Source organism: Vipera berus (assembly GCF_964194415.1).
Source record: "Vipera berus genome assembly, chromosome: 2".
In the NCBI taxonomy this organism is placed as follows: domain Eukaryota; kingdom Metazoa; phylum Chordata; class Lepidosauria; order Squamata; family Viperidae; genus Vipera; species Vipera berus.
The window spans coordinates 149,298,408-149,323,344 of record NC_138203.1 but is presented as its reverse complement, the minus strand read 5'-3'; the positions used below and the strand labels follow the sequence as shown (position 1 = coordinate 149,323,344).

Below are 24,937 nucleotides of genomic sequence, written 5' to 3'. Positions count from 1 at the left end.
GACGTGTGTGGCCCGTAGGCCTGCAGGTTTTTTTTCTGTTTTTTGTTTTTATTAAATTTATATGCCGCCTTTCTCCCTAAGGACTCAGGGCGGCTCACAACAATAAAAATTAAGAGACATAAAATACAAAAATTAAAAAAGAATTAAATAATGAATATAAGAAATACGGGACAATTTAACACAATAAAAACCAAATTAAAAATGATGGTCAGTCCAGGCCCGCTTGTTGGAACAACCATGTCTTCAGGTCACAGCGGAAGAATCGAAGGTCAGGGGCCATCCGCAGCTCCGGAGGCAGTTCATTCCAGAGGGTCGGCACGCCCACAGAGAAGGCTCTCCCCCTGGGGGTCGCAGCCGGCAATGCCTGGCCGACAGAACCCTGAGGAGGCCGGCTCTGTGGGAGCAAACCGGGCGATGGGAGGTTGACATTGGTAGCAGGTGGTCTCGCAAGTACCCCAGGCCTAAGCCATGTAGGGCATTAAAGGTAATTACCAGCACCTTGAATCGCACCCGGAGGGCAACCGGAAGCCACTGCAGCTTGCACAGGAGAGGTGTAACATGGGAGTATTGAGATACTCCCATAAGCCCCGCAAGGCCGCATTTTGCACCAGCTGAAGCCTCCGGGTGCACTTCAAGGGCAGCCCCATGTATAAAGTATTGCAGTAATCCAGGCGAGAAGTGACAAGGGCATGGGTGACCGTGCATAGGGCATCTCAGTCCAAAAAGGGGCGCAACTGACCCCCTTTGACACCCCCACCTTGACCAGTGCACCAAACATGGCATAAGATATACATTAGATATAAAAATGGAAAATATATTTGATATATTTTAACATCATTTTATATTATTATTCCAAAAGCAGAGAAAAAAGTAAAAGACAGAGAGAGAGAGAGAGAGAGAGAGAGAGAGAGAGAGAGAAATAACTATATATTATGTTTACATTTAAGACAACATTCTTTTTGATATTCAAATACATTAAACCTTGACTGCGTTGATTAATTCCAACCAATCTTTCTGTACTATCAACAGGGAAACAATTTATAAACAGAAAGCAAACCTGAATAGGTGATTCAAGATTACAAGAGGCTAATCCATAAAAGCAGCCTTAGAGACTTTCCAGAAGCAATTTTTAATTTTACTTTATTTTTAAAAAAGTATCTGGTCCCTGATAAAAAAAGTAATCATATAATATTATCTATTGCATTTAAAAGTAAAGTAAATGAAATTTAATGTAATTTTAGTCCATTTAAATCCACAAACTAGGTTTTTGCTATGTCACTCAGATGTCAAGCATGGTCCTCAGTTGAGAAAAAATTGTGTAATTATGGTATTAAACACAGCAGTTTACAATATGAAAAGTATGTCCAATAGTATGAAGTTTATCTCTGTTAGCCAGACTTACCTGAAATGGAAAATATTATATAAACATCAAGCCATATCAATATGCTTCTAAATCTTATTTATAGCTACCCCATTAGTATAGCTCTATGATACACAAAGAATTAAAATCATTCTAGATTAGGCTAAACAGACACAGTCCATGTATTATGTCCTACAAGGAGACATAATCCATCTCTGCTCTCTGCTACTGGCCTAGACTGGAAATAAACAAGAAAGTTGGCAGACTCTTAACAGGCATAGCAGGAGAACTTGCTTTTGAAGTTGTGTTGGCCTGATCCAGTTTTGGTATTTTCTATGACCCTTAAAAACAGTAGTGGCAGCAAAGCAACTGAGCTGGGCCTTTAATGTTAGGATTCCGCAAAGCACTATCCAAGCTCTTGTCTGTAAGAGATCTGGCTTGCTTGCTTCCATAAAGTACAACTATAAATGTCCTTGTGTTATGCTTGACTCCTGCTGGCTCCAAGAACATGTCCATACAGTTTTGGGAGAGCCACAGCAACTTAAAGCAGCAGGCTGGAAATAGTCACGGTGGAATGGATTGCCCATAAAATGATATAAGATCCTGTTAGTGGACTGCTATTTATTAATTTAAAATTAGTAAAATTAATTTTATTTAATTTTAACAATTTTCCCCAAGCACATCACAAAACATTATTCGGGGGTGGGGAGGTGGGGGGTGGTGGAAGACTTTGCTAGGTTTGGCTGCATTACTTTTTCAGAATCTCCAAAGTAATTCCCCCAAAGGATCATTAGCCAATGATAGATGAATCAGACCCTTTAATTAGGATCCTTTTCCTGTCCTGTTCTCTAAGCAGACCAAGTAATGCTGAAGATACCTGAGGGCCTCTTTCTCAGAAATTCCTCAGTTTCTTCCAAATCAAAATATGTGTCAGACGATGACAGTGAATGCCTTATGAAACCTCAAAACGTCTCTTCACCCTTTGTGTTTTTGCTAGTGCTGCTTCTCTGAGCCAGTTTTCTTTTCTTTTTTTCTTTTGGTCCAAACTGGATTTTTTCCCCCCTCATGTATTTTAACTTCCAATGGGATTGATAGTAAGAGCCTTGGTGGAGCAGTAGGCTAATGCCTCCTTAAGTAACACCAGCTGCCTGCAATTAGTGCAGGTTCGAGTCCCACCAGGCTCAAGGTTGACTCAGCCTTCCATCCTTCCGAGGTAGGTAAAATGAGGACCCAGATTGTTGGGGGCAATAAGCTGACTTTGTTGGGGGGGGGGGGCGAAAGCCCTAATAAGCAGGCATATACATAGAATGAAGGCTATTGCTAAGCACATTGATTTGTGCTTTAGATTGTAAGCCGCCCTGAGTCTTCGGAGAAGGGCGGGATATAAATGGGATTTTAAAAAAAATTAAAAAAAATTGGTGATAGAGATCAAGAAAGATCAAGAAATACCAATATAACCATGTTGGTTGCCTTTAGTCCTTTAAAAAATAGTGAAGGCAAATTAGACAGTTAAGGTGATGGATCAGATCTGTGATACAAAGATGAAGTAGTGAGCATTCTACTACATCCAAGCACTAGAGTTTTAGTGGATTAAGACTCCAAGAAAAAATAGGCTCTCTCTGAAGTACAGAGAACCAAAACAATATTAGAAATGCTTCCCCTCAGGGCCCCTTTAACTTTTGATGGATTGCTGTTTAACTATCAGAGAGGAGTAGAATTATAGATATGGCCGCCCCCAACACAGCAGTTTCTTAAGAACAGAACAAGGAGGAAGGTTGACTTTTCAGAGAGTTCAAAAAAAAAAGGTTATGCAGATAGCCTTGTGCAAGTCCAAGAAGTTACAGTATCTAAAAGTTATCATGTCCTCTGAGAATTATGCACGATATAATTTATATGAAGAAGTCTCAGATCTGGGCAGTTTATGATCTTTTATATTGAAAATAACCTTCCAGACTTGGATTCTTTTTTTTCTTTACTCCTATTTCAATATGACAGGGGATAATAAAGACCCAGTAGGCCACAAAATATTATGCTTAGATTGCTTTTAGCTTGGATGGTTACAAGCTCTGTAACCCAGTGGGGGAACCACTTTCAGTGCATTGTAAAGCAACTTTCCCTTTTTCAAAATGGCCTTTCAAAATGGCTCTCATAATCAAAACAGTCCCTTTTGTGTGGGGGGGGAGGGGCAAAATAAAGAGGCTGCGTTGAAAGAGAATTTTGTATTTGTGAAAGCACGAACCGTTGCCCTTTTTCTTGGCCATGTTTCTCTGTATGTCAAATGAGGGGTGAATTAACCCAGAAGAAAGAATGGCTGGCTCATTTGAACACTTCCTCGAGTGTAGATGGAAGAATGGCATTTGGATGAAATGTCATCAAGTTTCATTATAACTTTTGACACAAGTTCTCACAGGCAAAGCAGATAAATGTTTAATGACTGGAGCCCTTGGTCTGGGGAAATGTTGGCATCCCAAGTCTGAAAATGTTTATTAGTCATTATTGTCCCCTTTCAAATTAAAACTAAAAGAAAGCAGAGAGCTGAAGTTGGACTCTCTGGGTGAAGTAAGATTGTATTCTTAAATGAGAAGCAGTGAAGAAATGTTTGGAGTGGAGGGAGGAAAGAGCAGTACATTAATATCTCTAGCTTTGTCAGTATGCTGCAAGCTTTTATCTTTCCTTTTGCTCCTGTGTCTTTTGGTCTTTATCTCTTTTCACACATGCACTTTCCCAATGCGCCACTTTCTCTCCTAATTATTTAATATTTTGATTGAGTGCTGATTAGTAATATTAGCAAACTTTGCTTGTCAACAAGCCTGGAAGTGAACAGACTTTCGGATTTAGTTCAGCTACCTTGGCATTTGTATTGTAAACAAACAGTTGGTCTCATGCATATATAAAAACCACTTAAAAAGAGCTGGAATCTTAGGATGTGAAAGCCAAGATCTGGAGCTGTCAGAGTAAGGATAGGCAACATAGAGCTTTTCAAACTTGTCAGCTTTAAGATGCGTGGACTTCCATTCCCAGAACTCTCCACCCAACGTACTTTTTGGGGAATTCTGGGAGTTGAAGTCCACACATTTTAAAATTGACAAATTTGAAAAACACTACTCTAGAGCCAATGAATGTTGTGACAACATTTACATTTGCCATGTAAAAAGGCAACTTAGACATCTTTAATTCTAATGCTTATCTGGTTGAGTGGATGTCACAGCAATGAATGTACCGGTAAGTAAGCCATGTAATAAACCATTTTTTGAGCATGTTTTAAAATTCCAAGGGAAAGGCTGAGACATGTTTTGCTTAGAGTCAATATTTTTATCACAAAGAAAGTAACAATAGAGTCAGAGAAGCAGGGTATGTGTCAGCACGTCAGAACTGAACTACATACAGTATGTGGTTGTCGGGCAGAGAATGAGAAATAAGAATAAGCTGAGGATCACAGTTTCGGTCTTAGGGATATACTGCAGAGAGAGGTTGTTGGTTCCTGGTATAACTCTTGATAATATATATTCTAAGATTTAATGTCAGCCACATGCTGCTCCTTGTCATACTTTCTCTCTCTAATCTATTGGATTGGATAATCAAGGGACAAAATAGTAATAATATAATAATAATAATAATAATAATAATAATAATAATAATAATAATAATAATAATAATAATAATAATAATAATAATAATAATAATAATAATAATAATAATAATAATAATAATAATAATAATAATAATAATAATAATAATAATAATATTGGTGATGGTTTGAATATATGAAAATGTTTAAAGGTTTTGAAATATTCCGTAATACCTCTTCTTGTTACAAGAACAAGAACAAGAACAAGAACAAGAAGACAAAGAACAAGAAGACAAAGAACAAGAAGACAAATGGAAACGTATGTCCATTGGCCAGCAAATATTTTTGTTTTTTGATTTTTAACTATAATATAGAATAGATTTGGAAGGGGCCTTGGAGGTATTCTAGTCCAGCCCCCTGCTCAAGCAGGATAACCTATACCATTTCAGACAACTGACTGTCCAGTCTCTTCTTAAAAACCTTCAGTGATGGAGGGCCCACGATTTTTGAAGGCAAGCTATTCTACTGGTTAATTGTCCTCACTATTAGGAAGTTTCTTCTTAGTTCCAGGTTGATTCTCTCTTTGGTCAATTTCCAACCATTGTTTCTTGTCCTGCCCTCTGGTGCTTTGGAGAATAATTTGACCCCCTCTTCTTTGTGGCAGCCCCTCAAATACTGGAATACTGCTATCATGTCACTCCTGTTTCTTCTTTTTTCTAGACTAGCCAAACCCAAGTCCTGCAGCTATTCTTCATATGTTTTAGTCTCCAGGCCCTTGATCATTTTCGTTGCTTTTCTCTGAACGTTTTCCAAAGTCTCAACATCTTTTTTGTAGTATGGTGACCAAAATTGGCTGCAGTATTCCAGGTGTGGTCTTCCTAGGGTTTTATAAAGTGGTACTAATACTTCACGTGATCTTGATTTTATGCCTCTGTTTATAAAACCCAGGATTGTATTAGCTTTGGCTGCTGCTGCACACTGCTAGCTCATAGTCAACTGATCGTCCACTAGGACTCCAAGATCCCTCTCATAGTTGCTGTTTTTGAGTCAGGTGTCACCTAATCTGTTCTGCTTACATGTAAAACTTTGCTTTTCTCCACAGTAAAATTCATTTTGTTGGTTAGGGCCCATTGTTCGTCAAGATCTTTTTGGATCCTGAGCTTGTCTTCTGGGGTGTTGGCTATCCTGCCAGTTTAGTGTCATCTGCAAATTTGATGAGTTCCCCTTCTATTCCCTCATCTAAGTCATTTATGAAGATATTAAAGAATACTGGCCCTAAGACAGAACCTTGTGGTACCCCACTCTTACTTCTCTCCTACTCGCTGAGTACAATTTGTCAGCCAGCTACAGATTCATCTGGTGGTGATGTCTATCCCACCTTTTTATAGCTTACTAAGCAGCAGGTTGTGGTCTACATTGTCAAATGCCTTACTTAAATCTAAGTATATGTCCACAGCATTTTGCTGGTCTACTAATTTAGTCACTTTATCAAAGAATGAAATAAGATTGGTTGGGCATGATCTGTTTTTAACAAACCCGAGCTGGCTACTAGTTACAACTATGTTTGCTTCTAGTTGTTTGCAGATTTGTTTTTTGATTATCTTTTCCAGGATCTTCCCAGGTATTAATGTTAAACTGATTGGTCTGTAGTTTCCTGGGTCTGTTTTTTTTTACTTTCTTGAAGATGGGAACCACATCAGCCCTTTTCCAATCCTCAGGTACTTCCCCGGTACTCCAGGATTTTTGAAAGTTATATGAACACGTGAATTCCAGATCTGTGAAAAATGTTCTAATTCTTACTCTTGATGACTGCTAGATATTTCTTAAAAAGTAATTTATATGATCAACAGTCTCATTTTGGTTGCATCTATTATTCAGAAAACACTATACAAATCGGTGTAATATTTCTTTCCTATTTATCCAATACAGAGAACATGATCTTCTGTGATGAAAAACTCAGTTATTTCATTTGTAACCAGACCTTTAATATTTCTGCTGAATCCAGTAATCCAAGATGAAAGGAAAAGAGAGGCATGTGTCTGTGTAGAAAATTAGATTTGATCTATGGGAGGAATAGGAACTATTTTTTTTGGAAAGCAGTTCAAGAGGTTCTAGTTGAATAAAGGTAAAAGTTTCCCCTGTCCAATTGTGTCTGACATTAGGGGGCAGTGCTCATCTCTAGCCAAGCCAGTGTTGTGCGAAGACATTTGTGTGACCATGTGGCTAGCCAAAGCACACGGAGTGCTGTTACCTTCCCACTGAAGTGGTACCTACTTATCTACTTGCATTTGAATGCTTTAGAACTGCTTGGTGGGCAGGAGCTGGAGAAAGTAACAAGAGATCACCCTGTGGTGCAGCACTTGGGTCTTAAATCCAGACTGTCAGTTTTCCAGCTGACAAGCTCAGTGTCTTTAACCACTGAACCATCATGCTCCCTTCTACTTGAATACATTTTGTCAGAAGCCACATCAATAGGTTCCCCTATCCTTTCTCCCCCCCCCTCCAATTCCTTCTCTTTCCCTTTCATCCTGACCCAAATCTCACTCTCTCCTTATCCTGGGTTCTGCCATACTCCTAGGGGGGAGGGGGAGTGCTTGAGGGTTATTGCCTGATTATCACTACAATGTAAAGCTTTGCTTTCCTGCATTATTCTTCTGTGAACTTTCCCATCCCTTAATGTCAGCTAGGAAAGGGAGGGGAAGAATGGAATGCAACCTCCGGCAACTGGTTTATCTCTGTGCTCCCAGGAGAATGTGCGAAGAGCCTCCAAAACATCGCAGCTACAACTGGACACGGCCTGATGTTATCTCCCTTTTCCCACGAAGAACTTAACATCTGGGGATGGGGCCATTTGAACTGACCAGATGTCAAATGTCAAATGTTGGGGTGGAGTTTTGCTTGGGACACTTTTACCTATCGATTTGAGCGGGAAACCCTCAGATACTGTATAGTATGCCTGCTATCAACTTCTCCTAATAAAAGATCCTTTTGGAAGAAACTGTTTCCACGAGTTCTACGAGGTTTTGAAGCGGGCCCTGACACATTTACTCCAAACTTCAATATAGTAAATGATAATTAAATATGAAACAAAATTAAAACAAAAACATCAAAGAAATCTGCTTTTGGCTTGGTGAAATCTTGTTTTTATCCATTCAGAAAAGCAGGTATTTCCTCATCAGATATATTGGTTACATTGTTTTGCTTCAACAATACAAGTAGATGAGACAAAGACAATTGTCTTTTCCAGATGTCCACTTTATCTGACCATAAATAAAATTATGTGTGATCCAGATGCCTTCTTTAAGGAAACATTTCTCTTTCAGCAATATCACTTACTTTTCCAGTAACAAAATCTGTGTATTGTTATGGAGATATACTTACCCAGATATTTTATGGGGAGATGGAAGAAAATGTGTTTTTTAATGTGTCTGTTAAAAATTGCAGCAGCCTAATTTTGCTGCAAATAGATGTCACAAACATAAAAGTCCCATTCAAACCTTCTTCCAATTTTCTATTTGGTATATATATGTGCCTGCAATGGACATCTTCAGGTTCTCCTGAACACAGAGAGAAGCCTCCATACAGCAGCAAACTTGCATTAGGAACTCCAACTGTGCAAAGGGGTGTAGTCTTATCCAAGGAAATAAATAAATAAATAATTTAGACCAGCCCAGTCATTAAGTCTGGGTGGTTCAACTGGCACTGTAAACTTTCATTCTGAAAAGTCAGGGATTTAAAGGAAGGCCACTGCATCTGAGGACCTTCAGATTTATGTACAGATGTAGGTATGCATATATGTATGTAATTCCTGCCTTTATTATTTTTACAAATAATTCAAGGCAGTGAACACACACACATTGTGAGGTGGATTGGACTGAAAGAGAGTGACTGGCCCAAGGCCACTCAGCTGGCTTTCACGGCTAAAGTGGGACTTGGACTCATGGTCTCATGCTTTCTAACCTGATGCCTTACCAGTGTAAGTTTCAAGAAGAAAGTATGAAAGGTTACAAGTTATTTCTGTATGATTGACTCGGCTTTCCCATTCTGGGAATTTGAGCTATATATGAGTAGGGAAATCTACCCAAACCTGTGTTGATGTTGATAGGAGGCAAAAGTCTAAGAAATGTATGGGATGACTTCCTGTATTTCTGTGGTCCAATGAAAATCAATTTTTGTTTTAGACGCCAGAGATGTTTTCCAAATAAATGCTTACCAAGGTACTTTAAAATGATGTGTGTGTGCTTCTGCTATTTAAATCTTAATTTGTGATTATTCCTATAGTAACTTTTAACTATATATTGACATATAAATAATAAACATTTAAAAATACAATTCTGATGATTGGTGCCGGCAGAATTCAAGATCCTTTTCATTATTTTTTCTTATTTTTGAGAGAGAAGAAATAAAATAAACCGAAGTAAGTGTAGCAAATTAATTTGTTAAACACATTTATTGAATTGTTAACAATAACCAAACACAGTGTATGACCTTTGTAAAACAAGAAACAGAAAAATGGATTAATTCCAGTCTTGGCAGTTCCTACTACAGGTATGTGATGAGGGGGAAAATATTTCAATTTCCTTTATATTCTTCAGTGATCTATTTACAATACTTATCTTGGCATCTGTCCATTATTAAGCAAATGGAAAGATTATGATCCAGAAATAACTCTCCCTTACTATCTCCCTAGTTCTGCGTTGCCAGTAACCAATAATGAGGGGGATATGACAGCTTTCCAAGGATTACTTGGCACACAGAACACAAATCCACTTGGATGGCAGCAGCAAACCACCTTTTTAATGGAGTTATGATGGGAAAGCGAAGAAGGGAGAAGGGGAACAGAGGAAGAATTCATATATATACAAAGTCTGAACAGTCTTTTTCATTGTGGGCGATAGTAGTTTCAGGAAAACAGTATCAAAATTGTAATCATGGTAATGGCAGATATTGTCTTTTTTTTCCTTATGACTGATCCATATGAATACATTTCATTGAGATGAATTTCCAACTTGGCATCCTTTTCTTTTGACTGTGGCTCCATGAAGTACAAAGACCGAGGACTGAATGGGGTTGGGGCATTCTGTAGTATATCAATTCACAGTAGTAGCATTCCATTGAGGTGAAAACTTCTTCCCATTTGTGTCTTAATTACTTCAGGAGCCATTCATTTACTGAAAGGGGAAAAAAAACAAACAAACAATAACCATGGAAAAAATTCCACAATGACACCCTCCCTCCTTTATTTTTTTCTTTCTACAACCACAAATTTAAAGATCACTCAAATAACTGAAAGATAGATTGTGGGATCAGTTACTTAGGATAAACCAAATAAATAATGTGTAAATAAATAAATAAAACTTAAATGGAGAATATTAAACAATTTCTAGTGCTTTTTCCAGCATTTGAAATGCTGGTATGTCTCTCTGTGGATGGGAGAGTGGGGACAATGAGATAATGAGGTTATTAGAGATTCTGATGTTCTGCTGGTAGGAGAAATCAAGCCTTGGCTTGAAATCAAGGTTTGGAGCCAGAACTTGCCAGAAGTGGATATATTTAAAAAAGAAAAAAGAAAAAAGAAGAAGTTAAACATTGGTTCTTTAAGAGGGGAGAAAGTTTTCAGGTTTAGTGAACGAGAATGGATATTTCATAATTGTTCACAATATCTCAAAATGTGTCACTTGCTTTACATTCAATCAGATTATTAATCCATCTAACTCAAATGATGATGAATCTATGATACATGTGTCACAGGTGACACAATATGGCATTTTGGGTGACATATCAGTATTTACATGCAAGCAGAGTCGAATTAGGTATTTTTTTTAATTTTTGACATGCCAAGCCCAAAAGATTTGCCATCATTGATTTAACTTGATATTGGTTAAACTAGTGTAAGCCGCCTGGGAAAGCCAAGGGAAATCATCAAAACAATTTAAAAAACTAAAGTTAGAATATTTCGGACATGTGATGCGACACCCAGAAAAATATGGCATACTCCATTTAATCCTCCAGGGAAAGATTGAAGGCAAACGAGGTCCAGGCAGAAGAAGAACATCATGGCTTCAAAATCTAAGGGGCTGGTTTGGACAAAATTCAGCAGCACTTTTTTGTGCGGCTGCTGATAAAAATAGGATCGCCAACATGATCGCCAATGTCCGATAGCGGATATGGCACAACAACAGGAAGAAGAGTGTCTGGACAGTGGCTAAATCTGGGATTTTCTACATGAAAAGCATGGCCTCTTCTACTGAGCTGCAGCCCCTTGTAAGCACTTCTTGTTAGGAAAGTGGCTTCCCTGAAAACAGATGTATTCATGTTTGTCTTCCCATACACCACCCTGCATACTTTTGCAAGATATAATCATTATTATTTTGTCCTAATAAGCCTTTCTTGATGCATGTCAGATATCATGGACTTAGCTCCTGCTGGGTATGGGAGCTCAGGTCTAACACTCCTGGAAGATACCGTATGGGGAAGACTGTTTAATCTAGAACAGTGTTTTTCAAACTTGGCAACTTTAAGAAGTGTGGACTTCAACTCCCAGAATTCCCCAGCCAGCATGGAGAATTCTGGGACCTGAAGTCCTACACATCTTAAAGAAACCAGATTTGAAAAACACTGAAAGGTCATCAGGGAAGGTAGTGTTATTGGCATTCCAAAATAAAACAGAAGCAGTTGTTCCAGAATGAATTGTGCTTCAAATTTCCTGGCTTCCAGTGTTTTTCTTTTAAACAGTAATCTCTTACTAAAAAAGCAAAACCAAACAAAACTACACCTTCTTTCTCCTCCTTGATCACCAAATAAGTTATGCAAACCTGGGAAAGGTAACAATTAAAGCTGTGAACTCTTGCTTGCATTTGTTCTTTAACCTTAAAACCAGCCACCCTGGCTTTTGTTGCCTATAAATGATTCCACTGTTTTGAAACAGAATCAATCTGGTTATCCCAGTGCATGTTATGCAGTATCCTTCAGCAGGGTAATTGTCTCTATGGTGTCTTTAGATTTTTCATGCATATTTATTTTCAGCTCCAAACTCTGGTCCAGCTCCTTTCCTTCATACTCAGTAGCCAGAACTCCAGCCATCACTATGCCAGACATGTATTTTGCCCCTTCTGTAAGCCTTATTTTTCTGAATGTTCATAGAAGCCTCCTTAGAAGACTGAAAGAGCTGTCTTTTGTAATGGCAAAACATATATTTTTGTACATAGAAAAAAATCTGAATTTTAATCCTAGCATTTCCACTTACTCACCAGAAAGCAGATGACTGAAAGATCCTTCTCTGAGTCTCTGAAGACAGATTATCAAAGTAGAAAATATTGGGCCTGACAAAGAAACAATTTAACCTGGAATACGGAAGATCAAACCTTCCTAATCTGACACTGTAAGACAAAGGGGATTCCAAAACGGAAAACATTACCTTGAAATGAATGTAATGTTTGGAGCATTACCTCTATACTGTAGTTTCTGTGCTCTATTGTTCGGGCAATCTTTCCCTTGTAAACTAAAGTTGATGTTTGTTCGGATACATCGATTGTTGAGAGGCTGGACTGGTCTGAAGTTATCACTCATACTCAGAAAAATCTGTGAAGGCTGATTCTGGCTTAGTAACCGTAATGAATGCATCTGCATAAATATAAAAAGTGAAGACAGATATAAATCTTAATATCTGAGAGGAAAACATGGGTTGCTAATTTGGGTAATGTTTAATAGCTTTTTGTTGACTAGGACTGCATGATGATGTTATAAAGGTTTTGGTTATTTGACAAGAGACGATAGGGATATTTGTTTAAATAGAAAAGATAAGAGGGAGGGTTCAGACTGGGTTTATTAGATATTTGCAATACAGGTAGTCTTTGACTTACAACGGTTTATTTAGTGACTGTTCAAAGTTACAACAGCACTGAAAAAAGTGACTTATGACCATTTTTCACACTTATGACTGTTGCAGCATCCCTGTGATCACATGATCTAAAGTCAGATGCTTGGCAACTGACTCATATGTATGAGGGTGGCAGTGTCCCTGGGTCATGTGATCACCTTTTGTGACCTTCTGACAAGTAAAGCCAATGGGGAAACCAGATTCACGTAACAATTCTGTTACTAACCGCACAACTGCAGTGATTCACTTAACAACTGTGGCAATAAAAAGAGACAGGATCAAAAAAAGGAAAGGAGGAAAGTTGTCGTGCAGGAATACAAGCTAATTTGAGAGATAATCCATATGGAGCGCCATTTCCATCTTGCCATGTTTGCTCCCTAGAGACTAAAATGGACGTTCTGAAACTTGAGCTGGCCACGAACAAGGTGTGTATATCGGAGGTGGTGTATGCAATGAAATTTCATTTTGATGTATGCCGATTGGTGCACATTCAAAGTGATAATAAAGTTGATTATTATTATTATTATTATTATTATTATTATTATTATTATTATTATTATTATTATTATTAATCATTGCACAGTCAGCCAGATGTCCAGACTGGATTTGGCATTTTTGTCTACCTATCGAGTCCTTACCAAGGACCTAGGATAGGCAGATGTGGATGTTTGAGGGTATTACAGATATCATCGCAGGATGGAAGCAGTAAGGCCACCTTTTGCAATTGACTAATGGCGAATTTGTCAATGCCAATGGTGTTCAAGTGGTGCTCCAGTTCTTTTGCGATTGCACCCAAGGCTATTATTATTATTATTGTTATTATTATTAAAAGAAAGGTCGTAAAATGGGGGCAAAACTCACTTAACAAATGTCTGATTTGGCAACAGAAATTTTGGGCTCAATTGTCATAAGTTGAGGACTACCTGTGATTACGTTATTTCTGATAACTCTTAATGGACTTTTGCTGATTAAGATGGTTTGATGAGGCTTTAGAAATTGGTGTACAGCAGAGGGGGGATGTCTTAAGCCATGAAAGGATGGTTGGTTTTGTTTTAAAAGGTGATGATAAAATATTAATGTTGATTATTTGCTAGAGATGAAGGGAGAGATTTCTTCTTTTTTTACTTTCTCTGCCCTTTTTAGATTTAATTTTTTAAATCAAAAAAATAATTTATTTTTTTCTTTTATGTGTTTGGTACAGTGTAGACTACAGTAGTTTCATATGCATCATATAATCTTTAAAAAAATTATTCAGAAAAAAGAGCAAAGCACCAAGCTAATTATAATCTGGGCCAATTGGTGAAGAGGAGTTTGGCCAATTATTGTGAGGGTGGCAGTAAATCAACACTGTAAGAACATCCAGAGCTATTCAGTATCTCTTGAGAGTGAATTCTGCAGCCTTTGAATGTTATGGGAATGGTAGATGGCTTACTTTGTACAGGTTCCCCCCCCCCCAGTTTCTGGAGATATGAGTAAAGGGCACAGAGTTCCAGCAGAAACTGTTTATCAGTATCATTCTGAAGTTGTTTAAGATAAACTCTCCTTGGAGCTGAGAGTTCATTCACATAGTTTTCTTTCCACCTATGGAAGTGATCTGCTACTGTCTTTTTCAGAATGTATTTTTTAAAAATACCCCAGTCTGTGCTTGTTATGTATCCTGATGCAGGCAGCTGCATAGCAACAGCCACCAGGGGGCATTGGCCTGGACGGTTTTGGCGGGAAACCTAGTTTCGGTGGGAAACCTACGGCCAACCCCATTGGCTGGTTGCCTACCTGGCTAGATATTTAAGGAGGCCAGGTAGCCCTTGTTTTTCAGTACGTACCGCCCCAATAAAGAGCTGAACACGTACTCCGGCTGGCGTCTCTTCCTTGCGTCGGACCCACTACATTACAGTGCTATGGCCTTATTTTCTTGTGGTCTCTCATAAAAAATTTAAACAGGTCTGATCTTGCATAGCTTGTCCAGATCAATGAAGGAAAGGTAAATGTCGTCACGAGCTGAACTATTTTATGGTAAATGGAATTATTTTCAATACGCTTTACTTCAGAATTAGTGAATATAGGATTGCAACTCAAATCAATATAAGGCATAGTAGTATTTTTTCAGTGTAATTCATTAGTAGGAAGGGACAAAATAGTGACTCATTTCCCTTGTTTTCAGATATAATGACCTTGAATACATGATAAAAGACTCATTTTTATAAAAGGAAGAGTGAAGCTGCTGGTGGAATACTGTTGCACTTGAATTAGAGGAGAGATGGAGAAGCTCTTCTCCTAAGTAGGACTGTAATTTTTAAGGCTGAGATAAACTGAAATGGTTTGTCTCATTTTATAGGCAGTGGTGGGAGAAGTTGAAATAATCTCACTATGATGGAAAAGCAAGTATTTTCCTTCTGCCAACTTTTCAAAGTTCCATTTGTAACTTTTTTTTCTTTTCACATTCTTTTCTTACTACTAAATATAATAATTGTGTTCAAACTGCCATTACTTCTTTTGCCTCTCAGAAGGCTTTTGACTTCATTGTAGCAGTTTGAAAAGGTATTTAAAAGAAAAACAAAAAACATTAGTACTTAAGTGGGGAACCTTTCACTGCACAATTAGCCCTCTAAGGCTAACATTTTGCCTTCTCCTTGAAAATGGTTAAACCCTTTACATCAGGGGTGTCAAACTCAATTTCATTGAGGGCCGCATCAGCATTGCGGTTGCCTTCAGGGGGCCGGGTGGGTGTGACCTGGGTGGGCGTGGCTAAAGTGTGTATGGCCTACTGGGTGGGCATGGCCAGCTCTACATCGTTTGCATCAAGGGTGCCTATGGGGGTCTGGGCAGGAGTGGGACAGATCTGAGGGTCTCTGGCAGGAGGAGGGTCTCTGGGCCAGGGCCAAGGCAGTGGGGGCTGTTCCCTCACTGTTTCCAGGATGGCTTCGCGGGCCGCATGAAACCACTTCGCGGGCCGGATCTGGCCCCCGGGCCTTGTGTTTGACATGTCTGCTCTATATCCATTCTTTCCCTCCATATTACGTGAAGAAAAGTGATAATAACCTTTGAAAATGGGAAGATTCTTTTTAACTTTTCTATTGGAGGCTGCTTAATTTAGTGTGGTTTTCCAGAAAAATAAATACACATTTCTGAAGGCACAGCAATTATAAGAAGAATTCATTATTTCCAAAGGTAATGTATCATAGCCAATAAAGATATTCATTTTACCTGCATTCTTGATATGTAGACAGGTTTGTTCATTAGTATCCAACTTGCTGTTTCATAGCAAGGTGGAATTGTCATGGACCCATCATATGTAATGAAACTAGAGGTTTCAGGATAAAGTTCTTCAATATTAAGTCCCTGCAGTAAGTATGCATCATCTAGGGAATAAATTATGGTAAAATAATGAGAACAGAGCATTCATATTTGATTCATATCATCAACTATCAGAGTTTAACTGGTAATTAAATGGACCTAAATCAGGAAAATGTTTGAATTGCTATTCTGCCAACATTTATATATTGGAATAGGTTAAGCTGTCTCTATGAGTGGGCAATCTGCAGCTGCAAATCCTGGTTTGTTTCCCACATCCCAGAGAGCTCTTCTACACATGACCAAAAAATGATATTGTGATTTCCTTGCCATTTCAAGGTGTGCCATGCAGTGAGATGCAGTGGACCATAGTTTACAAAACAAGAAAAGTCCAAAGTCCTTTCCTAAAACTTGGGGGGGGGGGAGAAATCCCGGTATGGTCCAGTTGCATAATCAGCTTAGTACAGTACTTTATGGTCTGTATTGTATGTTCTACACTGGTTCCTAGTTCAGTTCCAAGTACAATTTAAAGTGCATCAAGGGTACCGTTTCCATTTGTATACAGATCCCACCATTTTTGCCAGCATTGTAGGAAGAGGATTCCTTGGCCATACTTAGGGAGGCACAGCAGGCGTTAGCTTGAGCAGACTCTAACAGGGCAGCTTGAAGCTGGAAACTGCTGAAGCATGTTGATGCTAGGCCTTCCCTCTAGCATTTGCTTATGTTTCCCTCAATGTATTTCGGTTCAGCTGTAGTTCCCATCAAAAGACATGCTGGGCTAGAAACCAGGAGACTGTAGTTCTAGTTCTGCCTGGGACACAAAGCCAACTTGGGCCAGTCCCTCTCTGTCAGCCCAAGGAAGGATGCAAGAAGAAACCACTTATGAAAACAATGCCAAGAAGAGTTCAGGGACCTATCCAGGCAGTCACCAGGAGTCAACATTGACACAAAGGCACACATTAAAAGAAAAAGAAAAAAAGTTCACATTGATCCATGTTTCTATCAGCATGACCTCTTTGAGGGAGTTAGAGTTTTATCTAGACAGCATCAGCTTTGAGAAGATGCTGTAAACTAAATCAAATGACCAAACAAACCCTAGGATTATTTTAATTTCCAATGCAAGGTATAATTTGGCCACTGAACCAGGATTGAGTTTACACTGTAATTCAGTTGCATTTTGCAGTAATTGCATGTAACATCCTACTTTGGAAATGGATACTATCCTCTGGCAGGAGGGGAGATGGAGGGCTTAATTAACCATTATAATTTTTGACCATTCTGTCTTGGAAAGGTCAAGACTGTTGAGGTTTAATTAACCTTGCATTCCAGAAAAAGAAGGTTCTACATTGTTAAGGTTAATGTATGATAATAAAGCTACTCAGTGAAGCCTAATGCCCTTCGTGCACACAGTGGGGTGTGTGCATAGAAATCACTGAGCATTCCCTTGGCTCAGGCCAATGGGAAAATATGCTTTTAAAGGAACGACTGGGTTTCCAGCTCCTCCTCTTTAAATCAGACATTTCCTTCCTTGCTAATTAATGAGCCATCCCCTTTGTAGAAGATGTCAGGATGCAAATGTTATGTACTCAGTTTGTAATTAGAAAGAGATTGAATTCTTAAAAATCTGCTGGCCCATTTCAAAGAGCTTTGCAGCCTATTCTTGCGGCACTGTGCATCACACTAATCTTAAGAAGACAGGCTTTTTTTTCTCTCCTAGAGATCTTATTCACATCTCTTCATGACATTGGCTTTAAGATGCCTTGCTACCCATTCTTGAAACAGGTATTTTGATGACACAAAGGATCACTCCCTGGCCATTTGGGCTTGGGCAGGTAAGCGATCTGAAAGCAGGCACACAGTATGATGTCTGACTGGTACTTGGTAAAAGTCTGTTTGGGCATTACACACACTCCTTATCTACATGGGCCTATGGTCTGGGGTAACATTGTAAGATATATGGGGGGGGGAAGTGTCCCAACTAATAGGCAGCACATGTGATAGAATGATGTTGGATCGATAAAGTGTGAGAGAGATGTACAAGTGTGCAAGAAAGCTGAGTGAGAAGGTAAGCAATTGACTGACACAGGTGAGTGAGAACAAGTGAGGAGAGATAATGTGTGGATGATCTGAATGGTGGACAGGGGCTTCCCAGTAAGCAGGAAGACAATGAGGCGTCACTCACACTACAAATTTAGATCTGATATCTAGCTAAAAGTATGGGTATAGTCATTTGTTAAACAGTTGCGTTGCTCTCGGCCTTCTCAGAAGGGAAGACTTGCTCTGTACATAGCATAAGCAGTATATTATGTACAAAAAAAAAATCAAATCGGAATGAAAGTTCTGCTAAAAAACAGAAAGAAATTACAGGAAAGGGGGTGGGGAGTAATTACATTAGCAATAATCAGGTTAGCTCCTATCTGCATTCCCTCTAATTTTATTCTCATTCTTTAGTAGGACTTTCATTCTAACATGATTTTTTTTTACAATATATTCTACCCATGCTATATAGCAGGGGTCTTCAAACTTGGCCCTTTAATGACTTATGGATGTCAACTCCCAGAATTCCTCAGCCAGGCATGCTGGCTGAGGAATTCTGGAAGTTGAAGTCCACAAGTCATAAAAGGGCCAAGTTTGAAGACCCCTGCTATATAGAAAGGATTTTGTTTGTCAAAAGGATCTCTGTCATGTCGCTTTTCCTTCATGATGTACTCTATTGTAATGTAGTGTTTATATACAGGCAGCCATAACAAGATGTATGGAAATCAGAAGGCGTAACAATTTTGCATTATTATGCTGTTGCGGGAAAAGTCTTTGGGCCTCCTCAAACCTGTTGCTAATCATCTTCCAGAATGCCAGTAGTATTCTGATTTTGCAATAATCCTTAAGACTAAAAGCTAATAAATAAGAGGACAAGAAAATGTGATCAGAAGGAATGACATGAGGATCTTTCTGCCTTTAATCTAATATAATAAACATTTACTAATATTCATGTTTATCACACACAGCTTAAAACAGGCTATGCTTTCTTTATGTCTAGCAAGTACAGCTTGCTTCACCACATACAACCACTACTTGGTTATGAGAACAGAAGAGAGACTACTTAATTTTTCTGAGGAAAGGCAAGACAGGTTAGAACAGGTTAAAAGAATGAACATTTCTTATATTGCTTAAGAGCAGCATTGTGGGAGGCAGACGGAAGGCTCACCCAGGAGCTAAATTTATGTGATAATCTAAGAAAAAGACCCAATCAGGGCCAAACATATAATGGACTGATCCCAAATGCAACAGGAAATCTTCATACACTTCCTTGTCCTGAAAGAGCCAATTGCCATCCTGAACAAAGTAAGAAACACTAGTTTACCATTCTGCTCAGCCACAAACAGTGAGACAGTGGGCGGTAGTGCCTAACATACACGTGTACATGTAACATAAACTCATCCTGCAGTTTCCTTCAGGGTAAACAGTGTGATACAAAGTGTAAAAGAAAGTAAGAAATAGGAAGCCAAGGAAATTAAAGATAGGAAATAAGAGAAGGAAATATACTGTAGCTAAATCTCCATTCATTACCTTCCCATATCTTTCAAACCCTGTAAATGTTTGTGATGAAGCAGTGACTCTTACAGTCACTATCTTTTATGCCATGGTGTCACTAGATAGCTCATAGACATAGGCTTCTGCTCCCCATCATGGCCTTGCTTGTCTGAAGCTCTTTAGTAAAGTTGAAGGTGCAGGGCCATTTATCAACTTCAGTTGCACTCTTACTACATGTGGTGGGTATTTCTGCCAATACTAAGGATAATACTGGCCTACTTTACCTAATATTTTGAAGAAAAGTAAAAGCTCTTCAAATTTTCACTATTGGCCATATGGAGGAAGGAGAGTAGGAATCCATGGTTCAGTGTGATAGTCTGATTATTCAGTGTTAGGAGGTTTAATGTCACACAATTCAGTCCCTGCATTGGGAAGTGCTCCATAGGTGCTGAAAGCCTTTTTATCCCAACAGAGATCTGGCAGCCCGGAATGGGGCACTTGAGAAATGGAGCGCTCTTTTCTGTGCAGTCACACAGGGTGCTTCAAAACACAGGGAATCCCTGCATCTTGAATAGCCCCACCAGAGCACAATCCACAATGCCAAATCCTAACCCCACACCACAGCCCAGGGCACCCACAATGCCAAATCCTAACCCCCTCCCCAGGGCAACCACATTCCTTCACTAACCTCCTTTCCAGCTCCATTCTCCATGTGCAGGGCAACCAAAGAAGTTTGTGGGACTAAAAAAAAGATCTTCTTGCGAAAAAAAAAGATCTTGCAAAGTTGGTGGAGCAGCCTTGGTGGAGCAGTAGGCTAATGCCTCCTTAAGTAACACCAGCTGCCTGCAATTAGTGCAGGTTCACATCCCACCAGGCTCAAGGTTGACTCAGCCTTCCATCCTTCCGAGGTAGGTAAAATGAGGACCCAGATTGTTGGGGGCAATTAAGCTGACTTTGTAATAATGCCGCTTGGGGTGTGTGTGAAAGCCCTAACACAAGCAGCTACACAGGGAAGGGGTAGCCGGCATGGGTGCTGATGGCAGGATGCCTGCCTGCTTCACCACCCTGCCTCCCCGAGCCTCTGGCACTCCACCTGCCACTTTGGTGGCTCTGTAGGCAGAGCTGCGAAGTTCTCTTCTCTGACAGAGAAGAGAATTTGTAGGTGAAGGGAGAACCTGTCCCATTTGTTCCGCAGCTGCCTTTGGCTGAGTGGCGTTACGCTCGCCAATGGCATGGCCATGAGGCCTGGTGGATTCCCCCCATCTGACCCATGCAAGGCCGTAGCCAGGCCTACTGTATGTTAACTCTAACCCCCACTTCTCCCCAACCCTAATGGGAGATGGGAAGCCCTGGGGGGGGAAATGGAAAAACTTGGGTGGGGAAAAAAATGGTTGTTCTTGTTTGTTTCCAAACTGTTTTGGAATACCGATACCGTGGGTCAGATCCCCCTCTCCCATCGGCTTTGCCTCATCACAGAGGCAGGCCATCTGTGCAGGCTCTTAAGTAGGCTTACTTTCAGGGGGAGGGCTCATATTAGGCCCACCCCCAAAAATCAGCTGGGGCTTACTTCCTGGGGCGGGTTTACTTTCGGGGAAACATGGTATCTGCAAGTGGTGACTCTGATGTATCCCCTGGTCAAAAAGGTCCAGTTCCTGAAAACCTCAGAGAATTAGGTTTTCCATTCTGAGGTGACTCAAGCATGGCTGAAAGTGTGTTGACGTATTATTGCTTGTCATGACAATTCACAGAAAGGGAAACGAGAGGAGCAGTTGCAATGTACAGGCTCCTTTTCTCCCTCAAAAAGTGTGGTGAATTCCCCACTTGTCCAGGGCAGGGGAAGCTCTTTTTGAGACAGATCTTGGCACCCTGGCAGCGTCATTTTGAAGGTGAGACCGATGCAGAGGAATGGTGCTGTGTCATTATGATGGATTAGGGAAAACTTAGGAAAAACTTAGAGAACAGCACAATTTTTTTTCCAGACAACAGTCACAGTACCAAACTGTTACAGATTAAGTGAATTAGGTACCTGTTATGTAGATTAGTACTGCATTCATTAGAAAGTAATTCACCTTTTATGACCCTCGTCTTTTCTCGTCATCTCAAATGATTCCACCACTTCCCAGCTCTGCCCTGAAACCTTTCCCCCAGAGCTAAATTTAAACAAGCCACCAATATTAAAAAGGCTCTAAAACAAACACCTGAGAACTCAATTGGGGTGTATCAGCAGGAAAATTTCTTCCATTGATCACTGGGTCTTTGTTCACCTCTGCCTAATGCCGGCTAGTATTGACCATTCCTCCTGTTCTACTGCTCGGCAACAATATTGTTTTATCTTACAGACCAATTCACAGTTTACTAAAGCTGCCACTACTTTACAGATGCTAAAGATTGCTCCTGTCTCCCTTCCCTCTCTTGTCTTTGCAGGTAGTTTTGGATCTGAAGGGAAGAAGTCTTGGCTCAGATCTCGGTGACTTGCAACTCCCATTTTTGAGCAACTCACCCTGCTCATTCTTGAGCCTGACATGATGTCGAAAACTTTTTCAGGCAAAATGATTGATGGGACATTTATTTCATTTTGAAGGAATGACAATATTAACGTTTCTGCACTAATGAGGAGACTGAAAAATGACAAGGGAAAAATGGGCAGGCAAACCATGCCAAAGGTGGCATATCTCCTACTGTTCAGGATGCATGGTGACAGCAGTAAGTTCCTGGCCTGAAGACTCAGCATGATACTTTTATTTCCAAGCTTAATAAGTGAGTAAAACCATTTCTGTAGCACTGCAGAGTGCTGGAACTAACCAAATGCATTTCAACTGTCTTGGTAACTCAGATCAGTAAAGGCAGATTTATACTACAGTTTTTGATGGGTTTCTGTTTCATCCTAGTTCCTTCTCTCTTTCCGTTTCCTACCTGTTCATTATTTATGAAGCACAGAGAGTGATGCTCAGCATCAAAGTGTTTAGTCAAATTTTAAAGGGTAAGTTCTCCTGGCTGCCTCCCATTGAGGTCTTTAGTGAAGCTACTTAAAATGGAGGCAGCAACCACTTAACAAGTGAAACTATAAACAGGGATTCTGGGAACACAGTCATGCAAAGATGTGGCTGGTCCATCTGCTCGTCCATAAGACTGTACTTTACTATAAAGAGTTGCAGTCAGTAAAGCAATTAAGTCCGATCTTAGAAATTAGGAGAGAGAAAAAAATCTCATAGCTAGTTTTGATGTTTAGGAAGTCTTCCCCTAGAACAGGGGTGTCAAACTCAATTTCATTGAGGGCCGCATCAGCATTGCGGTTGCCCTCAGGGGGCCGGGTGGGTATGGCCAGGGTGGGCATGGCCTACTGGGTGGGCATGGCTAGAGTGCGTATGGCCTACTGGGTGGGCGTGGCCAGCTCTACATCGTTCGCATCAAGGGTGCCTATGGGGGCCTGGGCAGGAGTGGGACAGTTCTGAGGGTCTCTGGCAGAAGGAGGGTCTCTGGGCCAGGGCCAAGGCAGTGGGGGCCGTTCCCTCACTGTCTCCAGGATGGCTTCGCAGGCCACATGAAACCACTTCGCGGGCCGGATCCGGCCCCCGGGCCTTGTGTTTGACATGTCTGCCCTAGAATGCAGGAAAGCATTTTCTTTTTGGTCAGATCACTGCTTTAAAAGCTCTTATTTCTCTCAACTAACCAGTAGCAGTTTCGCAAAATCTTAGGGATTTTCTTCTCCTGCCCTGTTGTTTTAGTTTTAAATTAGAAATATAGGAAACTCAATTGGCCTTTTAAATGTAAAGCATTTATCTATGATATTTTTATGTATTATTTTTTAAAAAGATATTTCATTGAGGTACTTTAGCATTTTTATTTGTGATTATTTTTCGCAATTGTTAAAAATAATGTTGCACTTTAAACATGTTACAATTAAAATGTCCTAAAGGGCATTACATATTGAAGTGTAATGTTATATATGCATTATATAGATGTGTCAATGATATGATTACTGTATCTTATAAACATAATGCAATATACTTTAGAAGAAAAAAGTGAATAAGATTTTTTTTTAAAAAAGAAAACCCCTACAGTATGTTAAAGCACCTAAAATAAAAACACAAAGAGGACAAAAACCACATAAAACATAAAAAAGGGAGAGAAAACGATTTTTTAAAAATCCTGGAAAACAATAAAAAATGACAACATGCACACATCTTGCATATTGCAGTAATGAAAACTCTGAGTGGCAAAACACCTGGCTTTCCCAATTTTCTTGTCACTTTTGAGAGTTGGTTTACAAGTTACAATCAGTAACTGTTTTTATTGGACTAACCACACAGAAAGCACTGATAACACATTAGGATCATTTTGCAATTATCTATATTGTTCATATTTACATTTTCCTCTCCTATAATTGCACTATTACATTTGCCAAGGAAAGTCATTAGATGGGATTTGCACAGAAACTTATTGTCTATCAAAATAATACACACTAATTCTTCCTGTGTTTTCACAATTCCTATATCCTTCTTGACGGCCCATGTTTCTATAAAAAACAGCAAGCACCATCTTGCATTACGTCATCAACTCTTTATTTTGGGCACTACCTATAACTGGTATCGGAAAGATTTATTTCCTTCAGTGGGTACATGCATTACGGTATATGTATTAAGTATTATGGACTAATTATGGTCAATGACCAGTAAGGGGAAAAAATCCAATTACAGAAACAATAACCGAATACTACAAAGACAGTGTGACTTGTAAAAGCTAAACTCAAAAAACCAAACAGGGGAAAATTGAATAAAGTATAGTAAAGGATATAAACATAAAACAGAAATGCAATAGCAATGCAATAAAATAAAAGAGAAAACCACTGCTGTGCAATGTTAGGGAAATTGCGGTAGGAAATAGGAGAGCAAGTAGGAAACGGACTGCTCTCCCTTATACAAGATTGGGGATTTTTTAGGTGGGGGCTAAAGGAATGGCTGCCAGTAAATTGATATAGAAAAGGTAGTGGATAAAGGCACACAATAAAGTGTCTGCTTTTTTCTGACAAGTGGGACAACCTCTCTCTCCGAATGGGATCCTGCTGTATCTCCCATCTAGTTCTACTCAGACAAAAGCATTCAGACAAGCCAAAAAATGGTTGTACAGCCTGCTGGGCAAACAAGGTTGGATAAGTAAAGGTAAAGGTAAAGGTTCCCCCGCACATGCGTGCTAGTCGTTTCCAACTCTAGGGGCCGTTGCTCATCTCTGTTTCAAAGCCGAAGAGCCAGCGCTTGTCTAAGGATGTCTCCATGGTCATGTGGCCGGCATGACTAGACGCCAAAGGCAC

The 24,937-nt window shown here is 39.7% G+C and overlaps 1 protein-coding gene across 1 annotated transcript in view; it reads right to left on the bottom strand.

The window, feature by feature from the left end:
* Positions 1–10,076: 10,076 nt before the first annotated feature.
* Positions 10,077–24,937, bottom strand: part of CA10 (carbonic anhydrase 10) — a gene marked incomplete at both ends in the record, with an annotated part of 395,435 nt that continues 380,574 nt past the window's right edge. The window contains 3 exons of the mRNA XM_081320644.1: positions 10,077–10,099; positions 12,377–12,551; positions 16,012–16,166. Of these exons, the coding sequence (XP_081176770.1) occupies positions 10,077–10,099; positions 12,377–12,551; positions 16,012–16,166 (353 nt within the window). The remainder of the gene's footprint in view (positions 10,100–12,376; positions 12,552–16,011; positions 16,167–24,937) is intronic.